This window comes from Pistacia vera, unplaced genomic scaffold (genome assembly GCF_008641045.1).
Source record: "Pistacia vera cultivar Batoury unplaced genomic scaffold, PisVer_v2 Contig266, whole genome shotgun sequence".
NCBI classification, from domain to species: Eukaryota; Viridiplantae; Streptophyta; class Magnoliopsida; order Sapindales; family Anacardiaceae; genus Pistacia; species Pistacia vera.
In genome coordinates, this window is record NW_022196075.1 from 253,723 (window position 1) to 274,359 (window position 20,637).

Here is a 20,637-nt window from a genome sequence, read left to right on the forward strand (position 1 = left end):
CAAGTGAAGTTGATTCGAAAGAGAGGTAGTTGATGGATGGAAAATTTATGAGGTGAATGTGATGAGACAATGTACTTTATGGGTTTGTGGATGGAAAATCCTGTAAGAATGAGATGCTGATGCTGATGCTGATGCTAATAGTATATAATTCAGTATTATATTTTTAAAATTGGAATAGATGCATATTATTATAATATGCTCCAGTCCACTACACCATCCGGTTCCTCTTTACAATTAAAATGGTTAGTTTACAAGTAGAGACTGTGAGTTAACTGAAGTGCAAATCCGGCAACCAAAACCATGTGCTTGTGCTTGATGCACCTCTTACAGATGAATTAAGGTAGTATATTTATATAAAATAAATAAATAAAAAGGAGTAGAGTACATGCATAAATAAATAAAAAGAAAGGGGGGCTGAATAAATGAGCAGCACTCACAGCAATAAAGGAAGAAAAGGAAAGGAAAGTAACAAGTGGGAGAGTATGTATGGGATTTGGGAGGAAGGCACATGGGTAGGGCTATGTAAGTGGAACATAATTGCGTTATAGATAGAACCCCATGTTGCATTTCCATTGCTAGTTGGCATTGCTGTTGTAAGTGGACTCCATTTCCATTTACATTTTCCCCCTAGTATATATATATATATATACACACGACAATGTATATCTCTCCTCTTCCCATTCTTTCATTTGTATGAAATACTCATCCATAATTTCTTCATTAAAACAGTTTGTATTTAATCCACCTTTCTTTCTTATACCTCTACACATCTGGGTATACAATGAATAAGCCTGAAATGAAATATTGCAAATGCTATGCAAAGATAAATGAAATGGAAGATATATACATAACTTGGAGGAATGCCTTGTATTTTTACACAGTTAATTTCCTTCTTTTCAAAATCCACTCACTCTATCTATCGTGCCTTGTAATTATTGTCATTTATTTGTTTTCATCTAAATTTTAAGATGATCAATCCTTTTTAAGTTATAATATGTTTAACCTAAAGGAGATTTTATAAGGCTGACATCCAGTAGTTCGCCAATCACGGGTCACTATTACAACGTAAAAGAAGATGACATTATGGAAAACACAGATTCTTTCATTCATATTATTAATTCAAAACAAAGCAAGTAACAAAGAATTAATATCAAAAGAAATACTGAAACAAACGACTTCTGCTTCTCCGTCGGTCTGTGTTTCTCTCTATCTTTTCCACTCTACGTTTGGATGATTATGCTGCTGGGCAAGCTTATTTTGTTTCTCTTCATTCAATCCCTTCCGTGCCTTTGCAACGGTTCTTTATTCTCCAACAAATCAATAAATTCAAAATGTGAAACCAATTGCCACCCCACCCTCCCCATCTTAAAACCTGTATTGCTCAACAAGTAGAAAAAGAAGAGGAGGGTGATGATGACGATGGCGATGACGATGACTATGACGATGACGAGAAGAAGATGTGGTAGCATGGATGAACATGAAAGAAAGAAATTTTAAAAAGAAAAGATATGAGAAAGAAGAAAAAATAGGAAGAATTAATTTAGTTATGAGGCTTGCAACTGAATTGTTAGGCTTCTGAACAAAAAGGTACATATGGTACATTTTGGTGATGAAGAACGAACCCCACCAACCTGCAATCCTCCTCCCCCGAATTTTAATATTATTGAACTACCGCCAAGAAAGAGGGTGTCCCATTTCCTCCCCCGTTTGATGTGTTTGCTTTTTGCCTCTCAAATTCTACTTTATAACCTATCTTCCTCTCTTCTAAATCCTCATCATCATCATCATCATCATCATCCTCATCCTCATCATCTTCCTCTTGCTCCATATTCTCGCTGTCACTGTATTTATCAAAATCATCCATTATGGACGGCGCTCGCTGTTGCTGTTGCATCTCCTTCTGGTTCATCAGCTCCTTCACAATGTCTTCTGGCTTCAATATGAAAACAAGAATCAATAGGCATCAAAAAGATCCATGTGGTGAGAAATGACCATGGCAATATTAGTTAATTATTTAATTCTGTATAAAAAAGGATATGATAAAGACTTTTTTCCATTTATTTTGAATTATTAAAAATTAAAAAAGAAAATAACTTTTACCTTCTTTGATGATCCTCCATTTCCTTCTCCAAAGAGGCTACTTGCCAAACCTATATTACTTGCTTGTGCATCGACATTTGCTACATTTTGCTTAACTGATTCAGAAGCTTGCGTCACTTGTAGTGGCGGCATTACAGTTGGAACATTACCGCTCTCTTGGAGATTTGCTGGTGGGACTGGATCCAATTTGATGCTTTCCTGCTGATGCTGTACTTCTGGCTGTAGTTCTTCTGGTCTATTCTGACTACTAAAGCTACTAGTGCCACTTGAGCTGCCGATTATCTTTTTCCGGTAGAGTGCATCGAGCTCGTGGAAGTAGGGGCAGGTTTTGGCATCTTCAGGGCGTTTCTTGTTACTTTCTTTGACCTTCTTGAAGTACTTGTTAATATTCTCCCACTTTTCCTTGCATCTCTTGGCACTCCTCTTATAACCCATCCGCTGCATTCCTGCGGAGATTTCTTCCCAAAGAGGTCCCTTAGGCCCAGCTTCTTGGTACCGGGGTTCAAGTCCACTCCTTAACTTTATAAGTGCAAGAACTTCTACTTTTGGCCATCTTGAGGAAGTGGGTTCAAAGTTTCCACTGCCGCTAATCTCCTGTGGCTGCGGTGGTACCTGTTGTTCGGGAATTGCGATGACTACTTCAGAAGAAGGTAAGGAAGTGGAGGCCGGTTGATGCCTCAAAGCTTCAGCATGTTGGGACTGATGTTGTTGCTGTTGCTGTTGATGTTGATGTTGATGTTGATGTTGATGTTGATGTCGTCGTTGGGGTTGTTGATCTCGTTGTTCGTGTGGTATCGATAGTGGCAGATGAGATAGTGTTGGTGTTGGGACAGGGATTGCTGGTGCAACTACTACAGGCGCCGGTGCTGGTGCTGGTGCCGGTGGTGGAGGTGGCGGAGCAGCAGAAGGCAATTGAATGGTCTGACCAGTAATTTTCTGCAAAAAGGAAATGATGGCAGCATCCCTGGAAGCAGAGATGGCTCTCTCTTGGGCCATAAGCTCGTGCTCACGAGCCAATCTTGTCATCTCTTGCCTCTTCCAAGCTTCTTCTCTTATCATCCTATCTTGCTCTCTCTTCTCTATCACCTCCAAGAACCTTTGCTGCATGGTCTCCTGCTTTTGCATTACCTGTTTCATTAGACTCTCAAAGAACTCCATCATCCTGTTAGTACTACTGGATGATTGTCTTTTTCGTTTGCGGCTGCTACCAGCAGTATTTGATGGCTGTCCTTGGAAGTCGATATCGTCTTCATCATCATCATCATCATCATCTTCAGTTTCTGGGGAAGAAGAACTATCAGATGAAAAGCTGATCGGGACAGGAGTGGCGGTTGTGGTAGCAGTTGCAGTTTGAGGTGGTAGTGGTGGGGGTGCCGTAGTAGTAGATCCAGGAACGTTGATGGTGGGTGCACTGAGATTGGGAGGAAATATAGAGGAAGACATAGGAGCGATAGTTGGAATTCTAACAGATGAAGAGATGGGGATGGGGATCCCTATTGAGACAGGAGCAACATCTAAAGTGATTGTGTTGGAGGAGGTGGTGGTGACAGTTGTCACTGGCATTGATAAGGAAGCTGACACGTTACTGGTGGTGGCAGTGGTTGTATGAAGAGCCTCGAGCTGGCTGAAAAATTTGTAACTTTTACCATCTTGACGACCAGCTCTTCCTTCCTTTGTTCGCTTATAGTACTTGTGAACGTTCTCAAATTTTTCTTTGCATTTCTTGGCACTACGTTTATATCCCAACTCTGCTAGTTTCCTGTCATCAACGGTAATGGCAAATTATAAACGTTTTCTCCGCCCTTGTAACCAAAATCAAGAAGATGGATCGGATTTAATTAATATGAAAAAGTAGATAGTGGCGGTGGTCTTGGAAAATTGAAAGAATTTGTCTCGGGATTTTCAAAATTAGATATAGATTAAATAAATGATAAAAATAGAAAGAAGGTAAGAGGGGATTGGATAGAATACATGCAGCAGATCTGGGCCACTTGTAAATAGGTAGAAAGAAAGATAGAAAAGATGCCCTACTCGTGAGTCGTGACGGAAAGAGATAGAAGGCATGTGCGTTTGTGTTTTGTGTGCAAAATGAAATTGAGAGATCTCGAGAAGAGAAGTTTTAATTAAGCAAATAAGAAATATAAAAATTTAAAAAAGTAATATTATAATGATTATACCTGGAGACATCTTCCCAGAGAGGACCTTTAATGGTGGCATCACGGAAGGCCGCATCCATATCAGACCTAATATTGAGAAGTGCTAGTGTTTCTTGACGAGGCCACCTGTTGCCGCTCGCAACACCTCCTGCCCGATCGCCTTCTGTATCCTCATCTCCTCCACCACCACCACCACCACCAGCAGAAGAAAGTCTTATAAGTTCATCCAAATTACTAGGTGGTCGGCTGCTAATTGGTGAAGCTGATTCTACTGGCTGCTGCCCCATGTGTGAGGTTGTAGTTGTAGTTGCAGCTCCAGCTGCAGCAGGAGTCATCTCCGCGTATTGAGATGGAGCCACTCCTTGCGCATACTTTCTTTCTATTTATCAACGATAACCTCCACACCACTTCTCTAACAAATTAAATTCCTTGGCTTTTTATGTGCATCACCATCTCTTTTAATATGAAATAATTTACAAAACTTGTATCACCTTCCTTCCCTCACTCTTGTTTAACCGCTAGCTTAGCTAGGGAGGGAGGTTGGTTTGAAGGGGAATGGGAGATTGAAGCGAGATACGACAGGTTGTGAGAGATAAAGAGTAAGAGAAGAGAAGTTTGGCGAAAGATGTTTAAAAGAATGATTTAACCAACAAAAAAAAATATATATATAAAAAAGAAGAAGAAGAAAGACGGAACAGTAGACAACTGGAAAGATTGAAAGCTAGCAAGAGAATTCCTACGAGTTAGTGCTCTCCTCCTGATTTAGATTAAATTCCTTTTTAGTTATTAAATAAATATATACTAATCTGGCAAAATCATGAAAAGGAAAAACATATAGAAAGCCAGCAGTAAAGAAGAAAGAGAAGATAAGCAGAAGGGCATAATCATCATCATCAACTGCGCGCTGCACTGCACTGTACTGCAAAATTGACAGAGTAAAAAGAGAAAGTTGTGGAGAGAGAGAGAGAGAAAAATGAATGGAGATGACGATTTTGAGGGTGTGATGATTAAGAGAGAGAAAAGGGGAAGTGAAATGAAAAACAAGGAGATGCTGTGTTGTCAGCGGTCTCACTTTGTGCTAATAATTGTTAAAACCACTTTTACCAACATTTCTTCCATTAATTTATATTTTATTATACATACAGAAATATTTAAATTTTATTTCTTGAGGATCTCTTGATAAAAATCCAGGTGCATACTCTCTTAGTTTTGGAGTTCAATAATGTTCAAGTCTAAAGACGTGGTGGAGAGGATTGGGATATTAAAAATTGAGAAAGGAATCAGAATAGTAGGCTCCAACTTAACTAGAGTTAAAAGTTAACCAAAGGGCTTAGAAAGGAAAAGAAACAAGTAAGATCTACATCTAGAATTTTAATCGCAATCGATACATACCAGTCACGCTCCAATTACACACACGAGAAGGGGGGGCGTAGTGGCAGTCAGTTGATGACTTTAGTTAAAAAAAAAAAAAAAAAAAAAAAAGTTTGTCGGTCCCATCTGACAGCTTAATAAGTTCCATGTGATGGGGCGTAGGTTATTATAACGGTGTGTAATTAAAACTTGATTGCGGTAGTAATTGAATAACAATAATATTATAATAATTAAAGACAACTAAAGGCGTTTAAACACACAAAAATGGAAAATATCGTAATGAAATGGAAGAAAGGGAGGGACAAGAACAGATTGGTACAGCTGTAGAGGGGCAACAAATGAGGTGGTAAGAACGTGCGTGGCGTTTCTCCCGGATTTGTGAACCCCCCAACTGCCAGGCATCTACCCATTATGCTATGCCAAATCGGTGACATGCCTCTTGCTTCATTTTCATTTCCTCTTCCTCTATTCTATTCTATTCATTTCAATTCCTCTAATCTTTCTTTTTACTCATACAGATTGTCAATACATTTATATATCTAAATGTACCAAAACAATGGTCTCAAATTGGTCATATGTTAAGCTCGCAAATATCATGTAATACGGCAAGCGAGCGGATTGCGTGGGTTACTTATGATTCCAATTTTCAGTGAAATAGTGAGGTTGTGTGTAAAAGGACATCCAGAGAAACAAAATAGGGGAAATATAAGCAAGAAAATGTTCATCGCCATTTTTGTACTTTATGAAGAAAGAGATTATCTTGCAAAAATGCCCGGCCATCATGATTGTGCATACCAAGCCTATTCTACATTTCTACAATTATACTTTTATCAAACAATAATTCCTTCAATCCTTGAAACATCGTTTTAAGTTTTTTTTTTTTTTTTTTTTTTTTTTTTTTTTTGGGTCAAGCATGGAAGAAGGAGCCAACCAAGAATTAAACACTTCAATCTAAATAAACTTTTTTATCAAATTTCTATTAAACAAAAAAATATCAAAAGACAAATATTAGAAACCCAGTCCCGATCACTTTCAAATAGTAGGCCCGACATTGCCAAAAGGCCCACTTTGATTAAGCATATAAGGTTTGACCATATATCCAAGGCAAAGTGATGTTTTTCTGAAACCTCCCTCGTTTTGATCCAGTCACTGTTGCAATGGCCAGGTCTAATGTGCTCTCCAACTACAACTTCGCCTTTTTAAAACCAACTTACACTGAGGATCTATTTGTTCCAACACTCTTTCACCACTTCAAACAACGTGCATCTACAAGTTTTTAAGTGGCTTATTCATATTAGTGCCACAAGTCTTTTGATGCAAGTCTCGCAAAGAATCTCTCTTGCCCTTTTGGAAGTTTACTCGGCCCTCAATATCATGTTCATCATTAACTTCAATATCATCACCTTCTGTTTATGTCAATCAAATTGGTACAGAAGCCACCAAGTTGTTAACAGACTTAGAAGCAATAAACACGAAGTAAAATCACAAGGGCAAACAAACGATAATACTATTTGTATATAATGTGCAATTATCCATTTATGTTACCCAGGGATATAGAAATTAAACACCCATAAGCAATTTGAGTTATCTACATCACGATTCTACCCAAGCTCTAAGACATCAACTTATTAACTTTCAAAAGCATTCATATATCAGGCATACTGTATAGTCAAATTAAACTTCAAATATGCCATCTAAATTAAAGTACAACAATTTTTAAGTTGTGATATACGACAAACATCCCCTCAATGTTGACTCATATAAGAAAATCCGTACAGAATCATATAAGTCATGGCAGAGTGATAAATCTAGTATTTTTTTTCGAAGGTCATCTTTTATGTACATATGAAATGTAGTCACTAGAAAGATATAAAATCATCTCTCAGTCTAGTGGCCTTCTCTGTTCTATTATTATCCCATCATGGCCACACACTATTGAGGACGCAATCATGAGCTGAGCGAACTCAACTCAAATTAAGTCAAAGCAACCCAAGTGACAAAACCAGAACACTTTTTCTCAATGAGCCTAAGATAAGAAGTAAGCTTCATCAAGTCGTAGCTCCGCTAGATTATATTACATAAACACATAACAAATTCTAAATCATGTTAAAAATGTTAAGTTCACATTAAACCTAACTACCTCTAATTTCTCCCTCCATCCACCACATTGCATTACATCAATGGCCAAAATTAGCATTACATTTAGTAAAAAAAATTTAAGTTAAGAGTAGCTTGACCCATTAGTTAATTCATGCTTGAATTAGAACACAAAATGGATGCCCTTAAGTGGATGTTTTGCAGACAGTATGCTGAATTCTATTGTTCTTAATTTTATCCAAAAAGAAACTAAGGCACAAGCAAAATCAATCACAGGCAATCATTTTTGTTATTCATGTACAAGGATAAGAATATATCTCTTTTCTTTTTCTTATAAATTCACTAACTTCCAAACACAAAGGATACACAAACAATCATTGTCAGAGTTGCAATCCGAAAAATAATGGCAAGATAGACTAGTAGTTATTTTTTCACAGATTCATTACATACTTGAAAATAAAAAGCATTATATACATGACATGCACCTACTTGAGAGACTTCCTTGAATTCTGCCAGTGATATATCTCATTGTCCAATTGTTTTCAAGTCTTTTCATTACTCTAATGCATGTTGGGTAAACCTAAATGGCGAAAAGGGTTCTAAATCCAGCAATGAGTACTGGGGAAAGGATTTTAATAACCTAATTCCCCCTATCTAAGAAAACTCTCCTGTCCTTTATTTTAGGTTCTAAAATACTTTTATTCACTTTTTTCATGTTCCAAATACCATTTCTTCGCTCAGTATAAATCCAAATGCCAAGATGTTGGCAATCCACAAATCAGTTATTACCAAAATTCATCAGTACTGAGGTTAAGCCTGTACTTGATAGAGTCATAGCAATACTCTATCCCAATCATTTACCCACCAGGTTATATTTTGTTCGAGAAAATGGCATTACACTCTAAAAGCTCCTTATGTTGGACTCATCTTGAGCAATTTTCAAATTCAATTCAATTACACCACTGGACAACTTTCAAACAAAACCCCATAAAAGAACACCACAATCTTCCGTTTCCTCGCCTTTTAATACCAAAAGAAAAAAGGAAAAAAACAAAGAATCACAAAAGAAAACCAGAGGAGTGCAAACTGAGTACACAGAAAGTATAAACAACAGAAGAACCTTAAAGGTACAAGACAATTAACTTTAGCATTTCAATTTGTAAAACTGCCAATATTGTTGCTCATTTCATTAGCAATTTCCAATAGTTAGGTGTTGGTTTAACAGTAATTACCTTCCGAGGAAAAAGTGAAGGCAAAGAATGTATCTCCAAACGGAGGATTAGCAATGACACACTCTTACCTGCAATCTGCACGCAAGTGTTTTGAAAATGCTGGATGTAAGTTGACTAATGGTCGTTGCAAAACAGAGGTGAAATCGATATGGCTAAACAATGTAAAAAGACTAAGGTAGTTGAGAGCCCTTCTTCTTAACTAAACACATTCTATATAGTTGTGCTCAGACCAATAGCCACCATCCGGTCCAGCATTCACACAGAATCAGTAACAGAACTTAAAGCTCCATTCCCACACTGGCCAACCGTTATTTTAAGGATTTCATCATCAGTTTGGTTTACTTTGCAACAAAATCGACGGGGTACCTGTCCAAGGGCATTGAAAACATTAGTTATTAGAAACTGAGATCACAGAAAGAAAGAAAAGAAAGAAACACACCAAATGCCAATTCTTCCTGGGAGGATGGCCCAACACCTGGATGTTCTTGATGTGACGCAGTGGAGGTGAATGTGGGAAGCAGAAAACTTTTCTTTTCAAATAATCTTTTCCTGTAGCTCGTACATACGATCCCACTGTAGCATTGCCTTGTCCATCTATATCTTTCAAGTAAAATAAAATCGGCTTTTTACAAATAGATCTATGAGGATCCCTGGTGTCAAAATCAAATTCATTGCGGTTACTTATTCTGTTCCAAGCAGAGTAAGTCTTCTCAGAGCGGTCCAGGTCACGGGGAAGCACGATGTTTGGGTAGACTTGGACAACATAACCAAGTGAAACCGAAAATGTATAACGGCCTGCCCAGTCATAGCAAATTGATCGCTGTAAAAAGCTCCTGGGATCCGTTTTCATGGCTTTGGTGAAGAGTTTTAAACTATCCAAAGATGTAAAACCAGGATAAAAAGGATCCACAGCTTCAACATGGTGAATGGATACAAATGGTGCAATAGGGTGAGAGGATAATAGACCATGAGCATTACCCCTAATATTCCCCACTGCCAACAAAAAAATAAAAAATCCAAAAAAAAAAAAAAAAAAAAAGTAAATTGCTCAATCCTATTTCAAACAGCTATGTCAACTCATACTACAAGTATTAAAGACAGCAATACCTGATGGAGCCATGCTCTACAGTTAAAGGAATGCCTAGTTCGGTAATGCAGGCATGTAGCCGGTCATCACTTCCATAGAGCTTAGGATATCTCTCAAGACAATCATCGTGAATTTTGGAGAGCTTCGGCGAGCGGGTAGCTAATGGCAATCCCACCACCTCCAAAGGCCATAGAGTGACTAAAATAGTATTAGCAGAGTGGCTCTCAGAGGGGCTACCTATATAAACCATTCAGAAGGATTATACTTGCTAAGAACACAACAGATTATCAACATTGAAAACGGTGTCGTCTCATCACCGAGAACAAACCAGCGAACTTGTAGTGAGGCGAAAGCATTCGATGACAATGCGAGAGATCCGAAGTCCAGAAGGATGGCCAGTGGGATTGGTGTAGCGGAGCGGGAAATGTCCTCGAAAGCTATGAGGGGTAAGGAATGATCGTCCTTCTCAGAAGGCACCATGTTGTCCAGCCAGACATGGCCCGCATCTAGGAAGCCACCACAGTCTCACCACTCCTTGCGGTGTTTCCAGAGGCGAGAGGATCCAGCGATTCCGAAGACTATGTGCTTGAGAGACAATCCTCTTCTTGTTCCTGCTCAGACAGACTGCGATTGCGAGATGTGGATGAGGGTGGAGGCGGAGCGGAGGGAGAGGGGAAGGATGCGGATGAGGGTTGTATGAGAATGAAAATCAAAACAAAAGGGGCTTGTTCCCAGTTCTTAAAGCTTAGCCAGCAACGGGTAGTGGTTCAGAAAGACAGAGATACCAAGCCTGGTGGTAGAGGAGAGGAGTGAGGCAGCGATATGACAATAGCGGTACCAGTGCGATTATGTCGCGATCGACGCTTCACAGCGAAGAAGCGGGGAACGAATAATTCTTCTCCAGTAAACGGAGATCATTAGTATCAGTATAGTAGTAGAAGAGTATGTTACAATAAGAGAGATTATCACCATGTCGGCAACGATCATTCCTTGATAAGTTTTGTAAGATTCTAGGGTGTTTTGAAAAGCCAACCTATAACCGCAATGGGGACAAATATTAAAAGAGATGTCCGTTGGGATTTATGGTATATGTATGATTACACATAAATGATTACTTCCGCTCTCTGTTCGTTGTTGTATCCGGACCCTTCCTTGAAATTTTAAATACCTTCCATTTTCTATTTGTTTTTTTCCTCCTTGTTCAACACAGGCTTTTGCTTTTATCAATTGAGTTTCCTGGAGATGGCCCGTTTTAGGTATTTGTTTTTTTTTTTTTTATTTTTTTTTTTTTTTTTTTTTCCACTGATTTTGAGTGATTTTTAATTAGACTACTTTTGAAATGTTTAAAGCCTATTATTTACCAGACTTTTATGGACTAGTTTTGACTGATTTAAAAATTCTCTAAAACCAGTATAGTGTATTTTTAAGGGTTTTATAAAATACTCCAAATTAGGGTGTTTTGGCTGGTTTAAAAATTTTTATCCTAAGAAAACCCCTTTCCACTATTATTCATATACAATAATCCATTTGCTGGTTTAAAAATTTCTTCAAACCCCATTCAATCGTCAACTTTTAGATCATTGTTACAATGCTTTTGAATCTTTTATCTTAGACTTTCTAATCCTTCATTAGAGATACGAAGGTTTTTCTTTTTTTATTCTTCATTTTCCCCTTCAACTTTTTGTTCTTTTAATCTGGTAAACTCCTCTACAGGCTGTATACAATTTAATTGCATTTCTTTACCAATTGTTTTACAAAATTAGATGGTTTTTCCTTTATTTGATTCTTTCTATTTACGTTTAGGTGATTGATTGAATCATTGTCAGATTGTTAAATAGAGATTGTTTTTTATGGCTTTGCTTTACTGATTAAAGAAAAGAACAAAAAACAGTTTTTTAGAAATGTTGTTGCGACTGTTATATTGATAATTTGCGAAGTCCAATATTGTGGCAGCATATTTATTCTCTTAAAATGACAGATTTCGAATGATTGTGTGATGAATTAAATAATATACAATGAAAGAGCTTACAAATAAATTAAACTTGGAAGGAATTTTGATACTAAGTATTGGTAATTGAAAAAAAAAAAACTCTCAAATACTTGTTAAAGTTTGAGTATTTTTATGGGCATATATGTAAATTTATCATTTTAAAAAATTGTTAGAACCGTTGGAAAATACTCTCCCAAACACAAGTTGGGTGTTTTAAAAACCGCTACTAAAAACCCCTCAAAACCGTTTCAGTAGTTTACCCTCAAAACTGTTACGATGGTTTACCCTCATAATCGCTACCATAAAACTCCCAAACGGATCCTTAGAAAATCACGGTTTGCCCAATTACCTGAAATTATTCATACANAAAAAAAAAAAAAAAAAAAAAAAAAAAAAAAAAAAAAAAAAAAGTAAATTGCTCAATCCTATTTCCAAACAGCTATGTCATACTCATACTACAAAGTATTAAAGACAGCAATACCTGATGGAAGCCATGCTCTACAGTTAAAGGAATGCCTAGTTCGGTAATGCAGGCATGTAGCCGGTCATCACTTCCATAGAGCTTAGGATATCTCTCAAGACAATCATCGTGAATTTTGGAGAGGGCTTCGGCGAGCGGGTAGCTAATGGCAATCCCACCACCTCCAAAGGCCATAGAGTGACTAAAATAGGTATTAGCAGAGTGGCTCTCAGAGGGGCTACCTATATAAACCATCTCAGAAGGATTATACTTGCTAAGAACAGCAACAAGATTATCAACATTGAAAACGGTGTCGTCATCACCGAGAACAAACCAGCGAACATTAGGTAGTCGGAGGCGAAAGCATTCGATGACAATGCGAGAGATCCGAAGTCCAGAAGGATGGCCAGTGGGATTGGTGTAGCGGAAGCGGGAAATGTCCTCGGAAAGCATGATAGGAGGTAAGGAATGATCGTCCTTCTCAGAAGGCACCATGTTGTCCAGCCAGACATGGCCACGCATACTAGGAAGCCACCACAGTCTCACCAACTCCTTGCGGTGTTTCCAGAGGCGAGAGGATCCAGCGATTCCGAAGACTATGTGCTTGAGAGACAAATCCTCTTCTTGTTCCTGCTCAGACAGACTGCGATTGCGAGATGTGGATGAAGGTGGAGGCGGAGGCGGAGGCGGAGAGGGGAAGGATGCGGATGAGGGTTTGTAATGAGAATGAAAATCAAAACGAGAATGGGGGCTTGCTTCCCAGTTCTTAAAGCTTAGCCAGCAACGGGTAGTGGTTCCAGAGAAGACGAGAGATAGCCAAGCCGTGGTGGAGAGGAGGAGTGCAGCGAGGATGACAATAGCGGTACCAGTACGATTATGTCGCGATCGACGGCTTCGACAGCGAAGAAGCGGGGAACGGAATGAATTCTTCTCCAGTAAACGGAGATCATTAGTATCAGTAATAGTAGTAGAAGTAGTGTTACAATAAGAGGAGATTATCACCATGTCTGGCAACGATCATTTCCTTGATAAGTTTTGTAAGATTCTAGGGTGTTTTTGAAAAGCCAACCTATAACCGCAATGGGGACAAATATTAAAAGAGATGTCCGTTGGGATTTTATGGTATATGTATGATTACACATAAATGAGTTGCATTCCGCTCTCTGTTCGTTGTTGTATCCGGAACCCTTCCTTGAAATTTTAAATGCCTTCTTCATTTTCTATTTGTTTTTTTCCTCCTTGTTCAACACAGGCTTTTGCTTTTATTCAATTGAGTTTCTTAGGAAATCACGGTTTGCCCAATTACCTGAAATTATTCATACACGATGTTAATTTGCATTAAAAATAACTTTTTGTACACGATTGATAAATGATATTAAACAATATATTTTTTTTCTTAAAGTAATAAAACTTAACGGATGTGTTTGGATTAAGGCATATAAGATAATAGGGTAATCTTTATTTATTTTGTAAAATTATGATGTTTGGTTTGTAAGTAATAAAATATTACGGACATCTTTTATTGTAAATAGTATTTATTATTGGTAATGTAGAGGGTAATTCGATATCCTGGGTGTTCTTAAAAGATTATTAGGCAATCTAATTTTATTTTACTCTCAAATGTCTACCAAATGATAGTTATCTAGCGCCCTACATTTGAGAAATTAGTTAAAACACTATAGCTACAAACAAAGTTTAAAAGTTAATAAAATACATCTAGCCACCCAAGACCATTGTCGGTCGTCGACGTCAATCGTCATAATGGCGCGCGACCGGTGGGATCTAGGTGGTCATGCGCCAATAAGGCTTTTTTCTGGCCAGATTTAGTTGTTTCGATGGCCATTTCACGGCCAAAGATATGGTTGTGAAATGGCTGTCGGCACACAACCGGCCATATACCGCTAGTCGTGTGTCATTCAGTCGACTACCGATGACGGTTGGCGGTGGTGGTTGACTGCCGACAATGGCTTGGGATAGGTGGGGGTGATTTTGCTACAAATTAAAGTTTTATATGACTGAGGTGTTTTAGCAAAATTTTAAATGTAGGAGATTAAAAGAGATAATTCAAAAATAATATTATATTAATATTTAAAAAAGAGTGTAATTTAGTAATATATATAACATGCCTACCAAATTATCCTCCAAACAAAGCATATTATTCACCAATTTATTCGAACCAACAAAACATATTTCTTAAATATTCACAATAATCTTCAAGATGATTTATTTTTCCGTTAATATAATATCATTTTATAATAAAACATTATATGATTTAAACGCCCTTTAATGTGTTTGTATTATTAAATTCACATAACATTGTGTAAAATATAGTTTTATAATTTGTTAAATAATATTGCTATATCAAATATAAATTTTTGTATAATTAAAATTGATTAAAAATGATCTAAATAAACATTACATTAATTTATAAAAATGTAATTAATTATAATAATTGGTAAAGAGAATTTGAAGAATATTGTTATTGCCAGTGGCTAGATTTCGACACCAATCTCAAAGGGAGGGGATTGGGCCTGGTAAAAGAGAAAGGTTGGTTGCTGATGTGTGTGTCATCTTTACAATTCATTATCTATAGAGAGGAATGAAGTTGTGAGGGTTGTAGGTTTGGTGAATGAAAAATTCTCCTTTAATTTACGTGGTAGGCTTTCTTGGGGTGAGACACGTGGATTTCAGCTTTCTCAAATTGATCGAATCAACTCTAGTCCTTGGTGGATGAGACAATATTGAACTCAGAGATAAAGAGTCTCCCCAACACCAACAGTTTTTCATTTTGTGATATAAAAACATTCTTAAATTTAACCTATTGATATTACCAAGATTAAATTTTAGCTATACTGTCAAGATAGATAAATGTTAAGAGTTGGCTCCCTAAAGGGGAAAATGGACCACTCTCCAGTGAATTTGTGAATATATAACCTAAAAGTTAACTGAGTTTCAGTTTTGCATTCCTAGTAGTGGTATGATATGGGAGCTTCAGAAAATTGGTCACGAAATGAAAAAGATGGAAGCAATAGAAAATTATATAGTTATTGATTAATTTATGTAACAAAACTAGTAAACATATATTAAGATCTTTTATAAAATTAGAGACTCTCCAAAATTGGTTCATGTCAAGATGGCATGGAACAATGACTCCGGTCTTTCATTGTCTGCTGTTCTGGCACGCGGACAAGACAATTTCTCCCACACAAATCAATAATATGATAAATCTATGTAATATTCGGTAACAACTTGTGACAAAGGTGTATTGCCTGCAGCTGCAATTGAAAAAAATTATCAAATACAAAGTCAAGACTTAACGCCCTGGATGGAGACCATTTAATAAATAAACACGTGGGCATATATACATTGTATGTATGATTTGCATATGTAAAGAATGATTGATGGCACACCAAACATTCAATTTCAACTAAAACGATGTGAATGCGCAAGTGTGATTAACCATTCGCTAGTTGTGTTTTGCATCAAATGCTTTTACTGTTATATTTAATAAATCTGAGATTCAAATTGTTCTTGGTTATGTTATTAATCTAAAATTATAAGTGGACCATTGCAAAAGAAGCCACGTGTTAAAGAAGATTGAAAACTACTATCTATCCACCCCATCTGAGATAGACTCATGAACGACGGGATCATCTAGAATTTTCTTTTTAATTTAATAACATCACGATTAAAATAATGTAGAAAAATGATTTCTTTAATTGTGTTCTGTTCGTGATCCAATGTCCGTCTTATTCTAAATCTCTCTGCTCTACCCTTTCTTCCTCTGTATCTTTATCTAAATATGATAGATCGAAGAGGATTCCATGCCTGTCGGATTGTCCCTTCCAGGGTTTGACATCTAACAAAGGGGAAGAAGCGAGTGTTTCAATTTCAAGACTTCCTCCTACCGCTACTGCTGGTCTATTTGTCTCCAGGTTTTGGTGTTTGTTAATTTCTCTTGTCTTCTCAACTCACCTTCTGCGTCGCTTCCCACCCCATACCCGCTAAGGCTACCGCTTTTTCTTTTGGTCCTACCGCTACTCACTCCTTAATAATTATCCACCGACAATATCTCCTTTTAAATCCCACAACTTTGACCCTCATAGCCCGCCCTTGTTTCCTCTGTTCTTCTCTTACTAGTCTTACTGTTTGTAATGGCCTTCTTCGCCAAGTTGTTCAGGATCAAAAAATTGAGACGCAGACCCAGTAATAATCAAGTTGGAGTCGTGGTTGATCAAAAGGCGGAGGATGGTGATGGTTCTTCCACAAAGAAATACAGTTGGGACGACATTGAGACATTCACCAATAATTTTTCGGTAGTGATTGGATCAGGAGGGTTTAGTAACGTCTATCTGGCTCGTTTACCTGGTTCCATTCACCCTCAAGGGGCAATCAAGATTCTCAATCAGGTCTTCCAGCAAGAACTAGATATCCTGCTCCGCCTTTGCCACGAAAATATTGTCAAGTTTCTCGGCTACTGTAACGATAAAGGTATATGTATATATATATATATATATGCGATTGCAAAGCAATCTATGGTTTTAGTCTTATTTGAGTTTTCTTGAGTTATATATTGATGCCATGGTGTCCTTATCGTTATGCAGATGAAGGCGCTCTGGTGTTTGAATACGTGCCGAATGGGAGCTTGCATGAGAAGCTCCATGGAGGAAGCAAAAGGATGGAGTCAATACTTCCCTGGAAAAACCGTATGGCTATAGCTTTCCAGCTTGCCAAAGCAATTGAGTATCTACATGAGAAATGCACCCTGCACATCGTACACGGTGACATCAAATCTTCAAACATCCTTCTGGACGAGTATTTCAACTGCAAGCTCTGTGATTTTGGGTCTGCAAAGATGGGGTTTTCTTCGGTTGTGCTGCCACCGTCAAGGACCAAGCAAGTGATGATGGGTTCTCCAGGTTACACAGACCCTCACTACTTGAGAACTGGAATAGCCTCAAAGAAGAATGATATTTACAGCTATGGAGTTATCCTTTTGGAACTTGTAACGGGTATGGCGGCTTTTTGCCCCGAAAGAGGTCAACTATTGACATCTTTAGCAGCAGCCGTCCTGAAAGATGTCTCTGAATGTGAAAGCAAGAAAGTAAAAGAAATGGTGGATCCACGGTTGGGCGGGGAGTTTGACTTGGAAGAGGCAAGGACCATGCTATCAATCTCTGAACTTTGCCTTCGACAGGCTCCCATTCACAGGCCTTCTGCTAGTGAAATCTTGCATACTATGGAGGATAAAATCTTCTCTCAACAAACAAAGATTCACAAGTAAATAATTAATCCATAAACCTTTAATGTGAAAAACTGTAAATTAATTTTTCTTCTTTGTAGTTAAATTTGCTGCATGTCATAGTACCATCGTGATTGTGGGTATATGACGCGCGTGTGTGCCGACAGAGTGTTAAAGGCTGTAATCAATTGTTGTATTTGAACTTCAGTCAGAAAACAAAAACATAATCAAATTCAAATAAATCTTTATTATTTTAATTTGTCCTTGAAAATACATAGATAAGATCCATTTCAATATATAGTTTCTACCATATCTTGTTAATATCTTTCAACAACATTTTCTACTAAAGAAAAAAAAGTTATGCAGTCAGAGTAGGTAATTAGAGTAATGGTATATGTACTAATTAATTTAAGTATTAACATTGAAAATTCGAATTTTTTATTTTGAAGAAATTTTAAAATTTCAATATTAGTATTTGGATTAGCTTAAATTAGTTAGTGTACATAATTTTATTCAGGTAATTAATAGTTTTTATGTGCGGGAATTATTGTGAAAATTACCAAAAAAAAAAAAACCAAAAAAAAAAAACCCTTAAAACTTCATTTGGCCATTAAACATATTCTTTTTACAACTTATCGTGTCTCTATGATATCAATATTGACTTTTCAACCAAAATACGGGAAAAAAAAAATCCCATATGGAGGAGGTCTTGCCTGTTCTTTTTAAACCAAAATATTTGTTTTTATTTAACACAAGGAACATGATATTGATACCTACTCTATTGCCTTATAAAAACTATTGGGACCAAGATTTGCTTATCAATGGTCAAATTAGAGTATCCAACCGTTGAAGTGAAAACCAGAATAATTTTTATTTCTTAATTATCACTTTAAACTATTTATATTTTTCTTCTTTAAAATATATAAAATTATTTTGGAAGGGACTATTTAAACCCAAATCACTACTCTCAACCTCTATTAAATATATTTGTTATGCCTAGAAAAGTAGGACTGATGTAGAGCCCTGTCAGCATGGGTGGTCAGAGCTTGAGAAGGTTCTACAACCGTTCAGATGTGGTTACATTGCGTAATGACGTGAGTGGTATGCTCCTGCCAGGTGGTGGTGTACGTCAGGTTGGCGTATGGTTGGAAACGGTCCACGTGTCCAATCCCTGCATGAGTCAAGGAAATCACTCGGGCAATGAGCAATGGATGCAGAGCTGGATTTGCACGGCATCTACCACATTTGCAGATTTAGTAATCATTACTTTGGTTCCTCCACTATAAATAGGACTTCTCTCCTATTGTGGGATTGACTAATTTCACTCTGGAATAACATACTCTCTCTCCCTCTTTCTCTTGTATTCTCTAAGCTATAATTCAGCTCGCTGAACGTGATCTAACTTCACTCATTTACAATATCAGTGGACGTAGGATTCGCTTTGTGAGCATCCGAACCACTTTAAACATTGTTCTTCACCCCCCCCCCCCCCCCCCCCCACCAAAACCCAATCAACTAAATACTTTCATAATCACGCGTGACTTCTGAGCCTGCTCAGCATTTCTCAAGTACAAATAGTTGTGTCAAAATCAGCATCACAAATTCAATAAAAAAAATTCAAATTTCATAATTCTACACTAAATCAATAGAATAATACTAAAAGTAAATAGAGATTCTAATAAATAACCAAGATTTTTTTTTAATATTGATTACAAATATTTTAAAAGTTTATGTGTACTAAACACCTAGTTATGTAAGATGTTCTTTGATCCACCAATTAATTTTTGTGTCAATTATTTGGAGTATTAGATTGGAGTAGATGGATGATTATGAATTTTTATTAAAATTTAAGTTAAACCGCCTAACCTTTCAATTAAACTATATTGGGCCGATCTTGATTGGACTGATGGCCCATTTAAGCGTTAGAGTTAGAAGAAATGGGTTGAATTGACACAGCTGTGTGAATGTTGAGCAAGTGCGAGACTGTGAAGACTGAGGATGTCGTTCACTGGTGTACTGATTTCGGCAGCGGCCCCAGCTAAGGTCTTTTCGGATGAAAATACAAAATTTTCAGATTCGAATTATGATAATACTGATTATGATGTGAAGAGTTTAGATATACCAGTAATGACTAATGATTTTCCCTCGAAGCATCTCTAATGCTGCATATTTAAGGAATGGGAAATGTAACCTTGGTACCCGGCGGTGTTTCTGCTGTAAATCTCAACTGGGTTTGGCTGTGGCAGGGCTCGCTCCTGTCACCTCAGCCTCATATAGGGTCCTGCTTCTGGGTGGCGGTCTCTTTGCCTGTACATTATACTTTCTTTCTTTCTTTCTTTACGTATATCCTGAATTGCTATGCATTGCCTCTCTAATTTGAGGTCAATTTTTTTTTTTTTTTTTTCTTCGTTTGCATGTAGTTGCAAAATCAGGGAACCAGGGTTCCGTTTTTGGAGGATTAACGGGGGCCCCTCTTATGGCATCAGTAGGTCTGTTTTACCCCTTTCCCATTTTTTCTTGAAGCACAAAATGTTGTTATCTAGTACTCGTAAATGTTCTTTTATGTTGGCAATTTCATGGTAATTTCCGATCTTGATTCCAAATATACATTATTCTCTTCTTTTCTGCATTTTCATGTTCTTTGTTCTCCACCTCTCATTATGTGATAAGTTGTTAACGGTGTGTTTGTCAGGTTTTCAAACCTGCAAGGGATCACGGGGTTGTACTTAGGATCACAGGGGTGTATTTGTCAAGTTTTCCAACCTGCGGGATCTTGTCGTCGTTTGGGTTTGCTTTCCTCTCTCTAGTCTCTTCACTATCGAGCTGCCTCATTTGTCATAAAAGTATTTTTATGACAAATGAAAATCAGAAAAAAATATTAGATATATAATCAGCACACCTT

At 37.3% G+C, this 20,637-nt stretch overlaps 4 protein-coding genes across 5 annotated transcripts; 2 read left to right on the top strand and 2 right to left on the bottom strand.

Annotated features, from left to right (window-relative positions):
* Positions 1–1,081: 1,081 nt before the first annotated feature.
* LOC116133178 (trihelix transcription factor GTL1-like) lies at positions 1,082–5,289 on the bottom strand. 2 transcript variants are annotated; one of them, XM_031418852.1, is made up of 3 exons: positions 4,278–5,281; positions 2,101–3,859; positions 1,082–1,933 (listed from the first exon to the last, which is right to left on the bottom strand). In XM_031418852.1, the coding sequence occupies exons 1-3, from the start codon at positions 4,589–4,591 to the stop codon at positions 1,661–1,663; spliced, it is 2,346 nt and encodes a 781-aa protein (XP_031274712.1). In that variant the 5' UTR covers positions 4,592–5,281; the 3' UTR covers positions 1,082–1,660. The 2 variants fall into 2 exon arrangements, with proteins under 2 accessions (XP_031274712.1, XP_031274713.1); XM_031418853.1 differs by having other exon boundaries at positions 1,777–1,929; positions 4,278–5,289.
* Positions 5,290–8,986: 3,697 nt separating this feature from the next.
* LOC116133164 lies at positions 8,987–13,679 on the bottom strand. Its single transcript, XM_031418834.1, has 4 exons — positions 12,484–13,679; positions 10,056–10,280; positions 9,396–9,949; positions 8,987–9,322 (listed from the first exon to the last, which is right to left on the bottom strand). The coding sequence occupies exons 1-4, from the start codon at positions 13,496–13,498 to the stop codon at positions 9,212–9,214; spliced, it is 1,905 nt and encodes a 634-aa protein (XP_031274694.1). The 5' UTR covers positions 13,499–13,679; the 3' UTR covers positions 8,987–9,211.
* A 2,526-nt stretch (positions 13,680–16,205) lies between these two features.
* Positions 16,206–17,992, top strand: LOC116133152 (probable receptor-like protein kinase At1g33260). Its single transcript, XM_031418827.1, has 2 exons — positions 16,206–16,984; positions 17,098–17,992. The coding sequence occupies exons 1-2, from the start codon at positions 16,648–16,650 to the stop codon at positions 17,775–17,777; spliced, it is 1,017 nt and encodes a 338-aa protein (XP_031274687.1). The 5' UTR covers positions 16,206–16,647; the 3' UTR covers positions 17,778–17,992.
* A 1,731-nt stretch (positions 17,993–19,723) lies between these two features.
* On the top strand, positions 19,724–20,484 carry LOC116133155 (protein FATTY ACID EXPORT 4, chloroplastic-like). Its single transcript, XM_031418829.1, has 3 exons — positions 19,724–20,044; positions 20,156–20,224; positions 20,428–20,484. The coding sequence occupies exons 1-3, from the start codon at positions 19,870–19,872 to the stop codon at positions 20,463–20,465; spliced, it is 282 nt and encodes a 93-aa protein (XP_031274689.1). The 5' UTR covers positions 19,724–19,869; the 3' UTR covers positions 20,466–20,484.
* Positions 20,485–20,637: the final 153 nt, after the last annotated feature.

Excerpts from the sequence above, each read along its gene's own strand:
- LOC116133155 (XM_031418829.1), top strand. The coding sequence starts at position 19,870 with ATGATTTTCCCTCGAAGCATCTCTAATGCTGCATATTTAAGGAATGGG. Across the intron at positions 20,045-20,155 it reads GGGTGGCGGTCTCTTTGCCT|TTGCAAAATCAGGGAACCAG; the intron begins GTACATTATACT and ends GTTTGCATGTAG. Across the intron at positions 20,225-20,427 it reads CCCTCTTATGGCATCAGTAG|GTTTTCAAACCTGCAAGGGA; the intron begins GTCTGTTTTACC and ends TGTGTTTGTCAG.
- LOC116133152 (XM_031418827.1), top strand. The coding sequence starts at position 16,648 with ATGGCCTTCTTCGCCAAGTTGTTCAGGATCAAAAAATTGAGACGCAGA. Across the intron at positions 16,985-17,097 it reads CGGCTACTGTAACGATAAAG|ATGAAGGCGCTCTGGTGTTT; the intron begins GTATATGTATAT and ends ATCGTTATGCAG.
- LOC116133164 (XM_031418834.1), bottom strand. The coding sequence starts at position 13,498 with ATGGTGATAATCTCCTCTTATTGTAACACTACTTCTACTACTATTACT. Across the intron at positions 10,281-12,483 it reads TTTAATACTTTGTAGTATGA|GTAGCCCCTCTGAGAGCCAC; the intron begins GTATGACATAGC and ends TGGTTTATATAG. Across the intron at positions 9,323-9,395 it reads CCAGGAAGAATTGGCATTTG|GTACCCCGTCGATTTTGTTG; the intron begins GTGTGTTTCTTT and ends GCCCTTGGACAG.
- LOC116133178 (XM_031418852.1), bottom strand. The coding sequence starts at position 4,591 with ATGACTCCTGCTGCAGCTGGAGCTGCAACTACAACTACAACCTCACAC. Across the intron at positions 3,860-4,277 it reads CTCTGGGAAGATGTCTCCAG|GAAACTAGCAGAGTTGGGAT; the intron begins GTATAATCATTA and ends CGTTGATGACAG. Across the intron at positions 1,934-2,100 it reads ATGGAGGATCATCAAAGAAG|CCAGAAGACATTGTGAAGGA; the intron begins GTAAAAGTTATT and ends TTCATATTGAAG.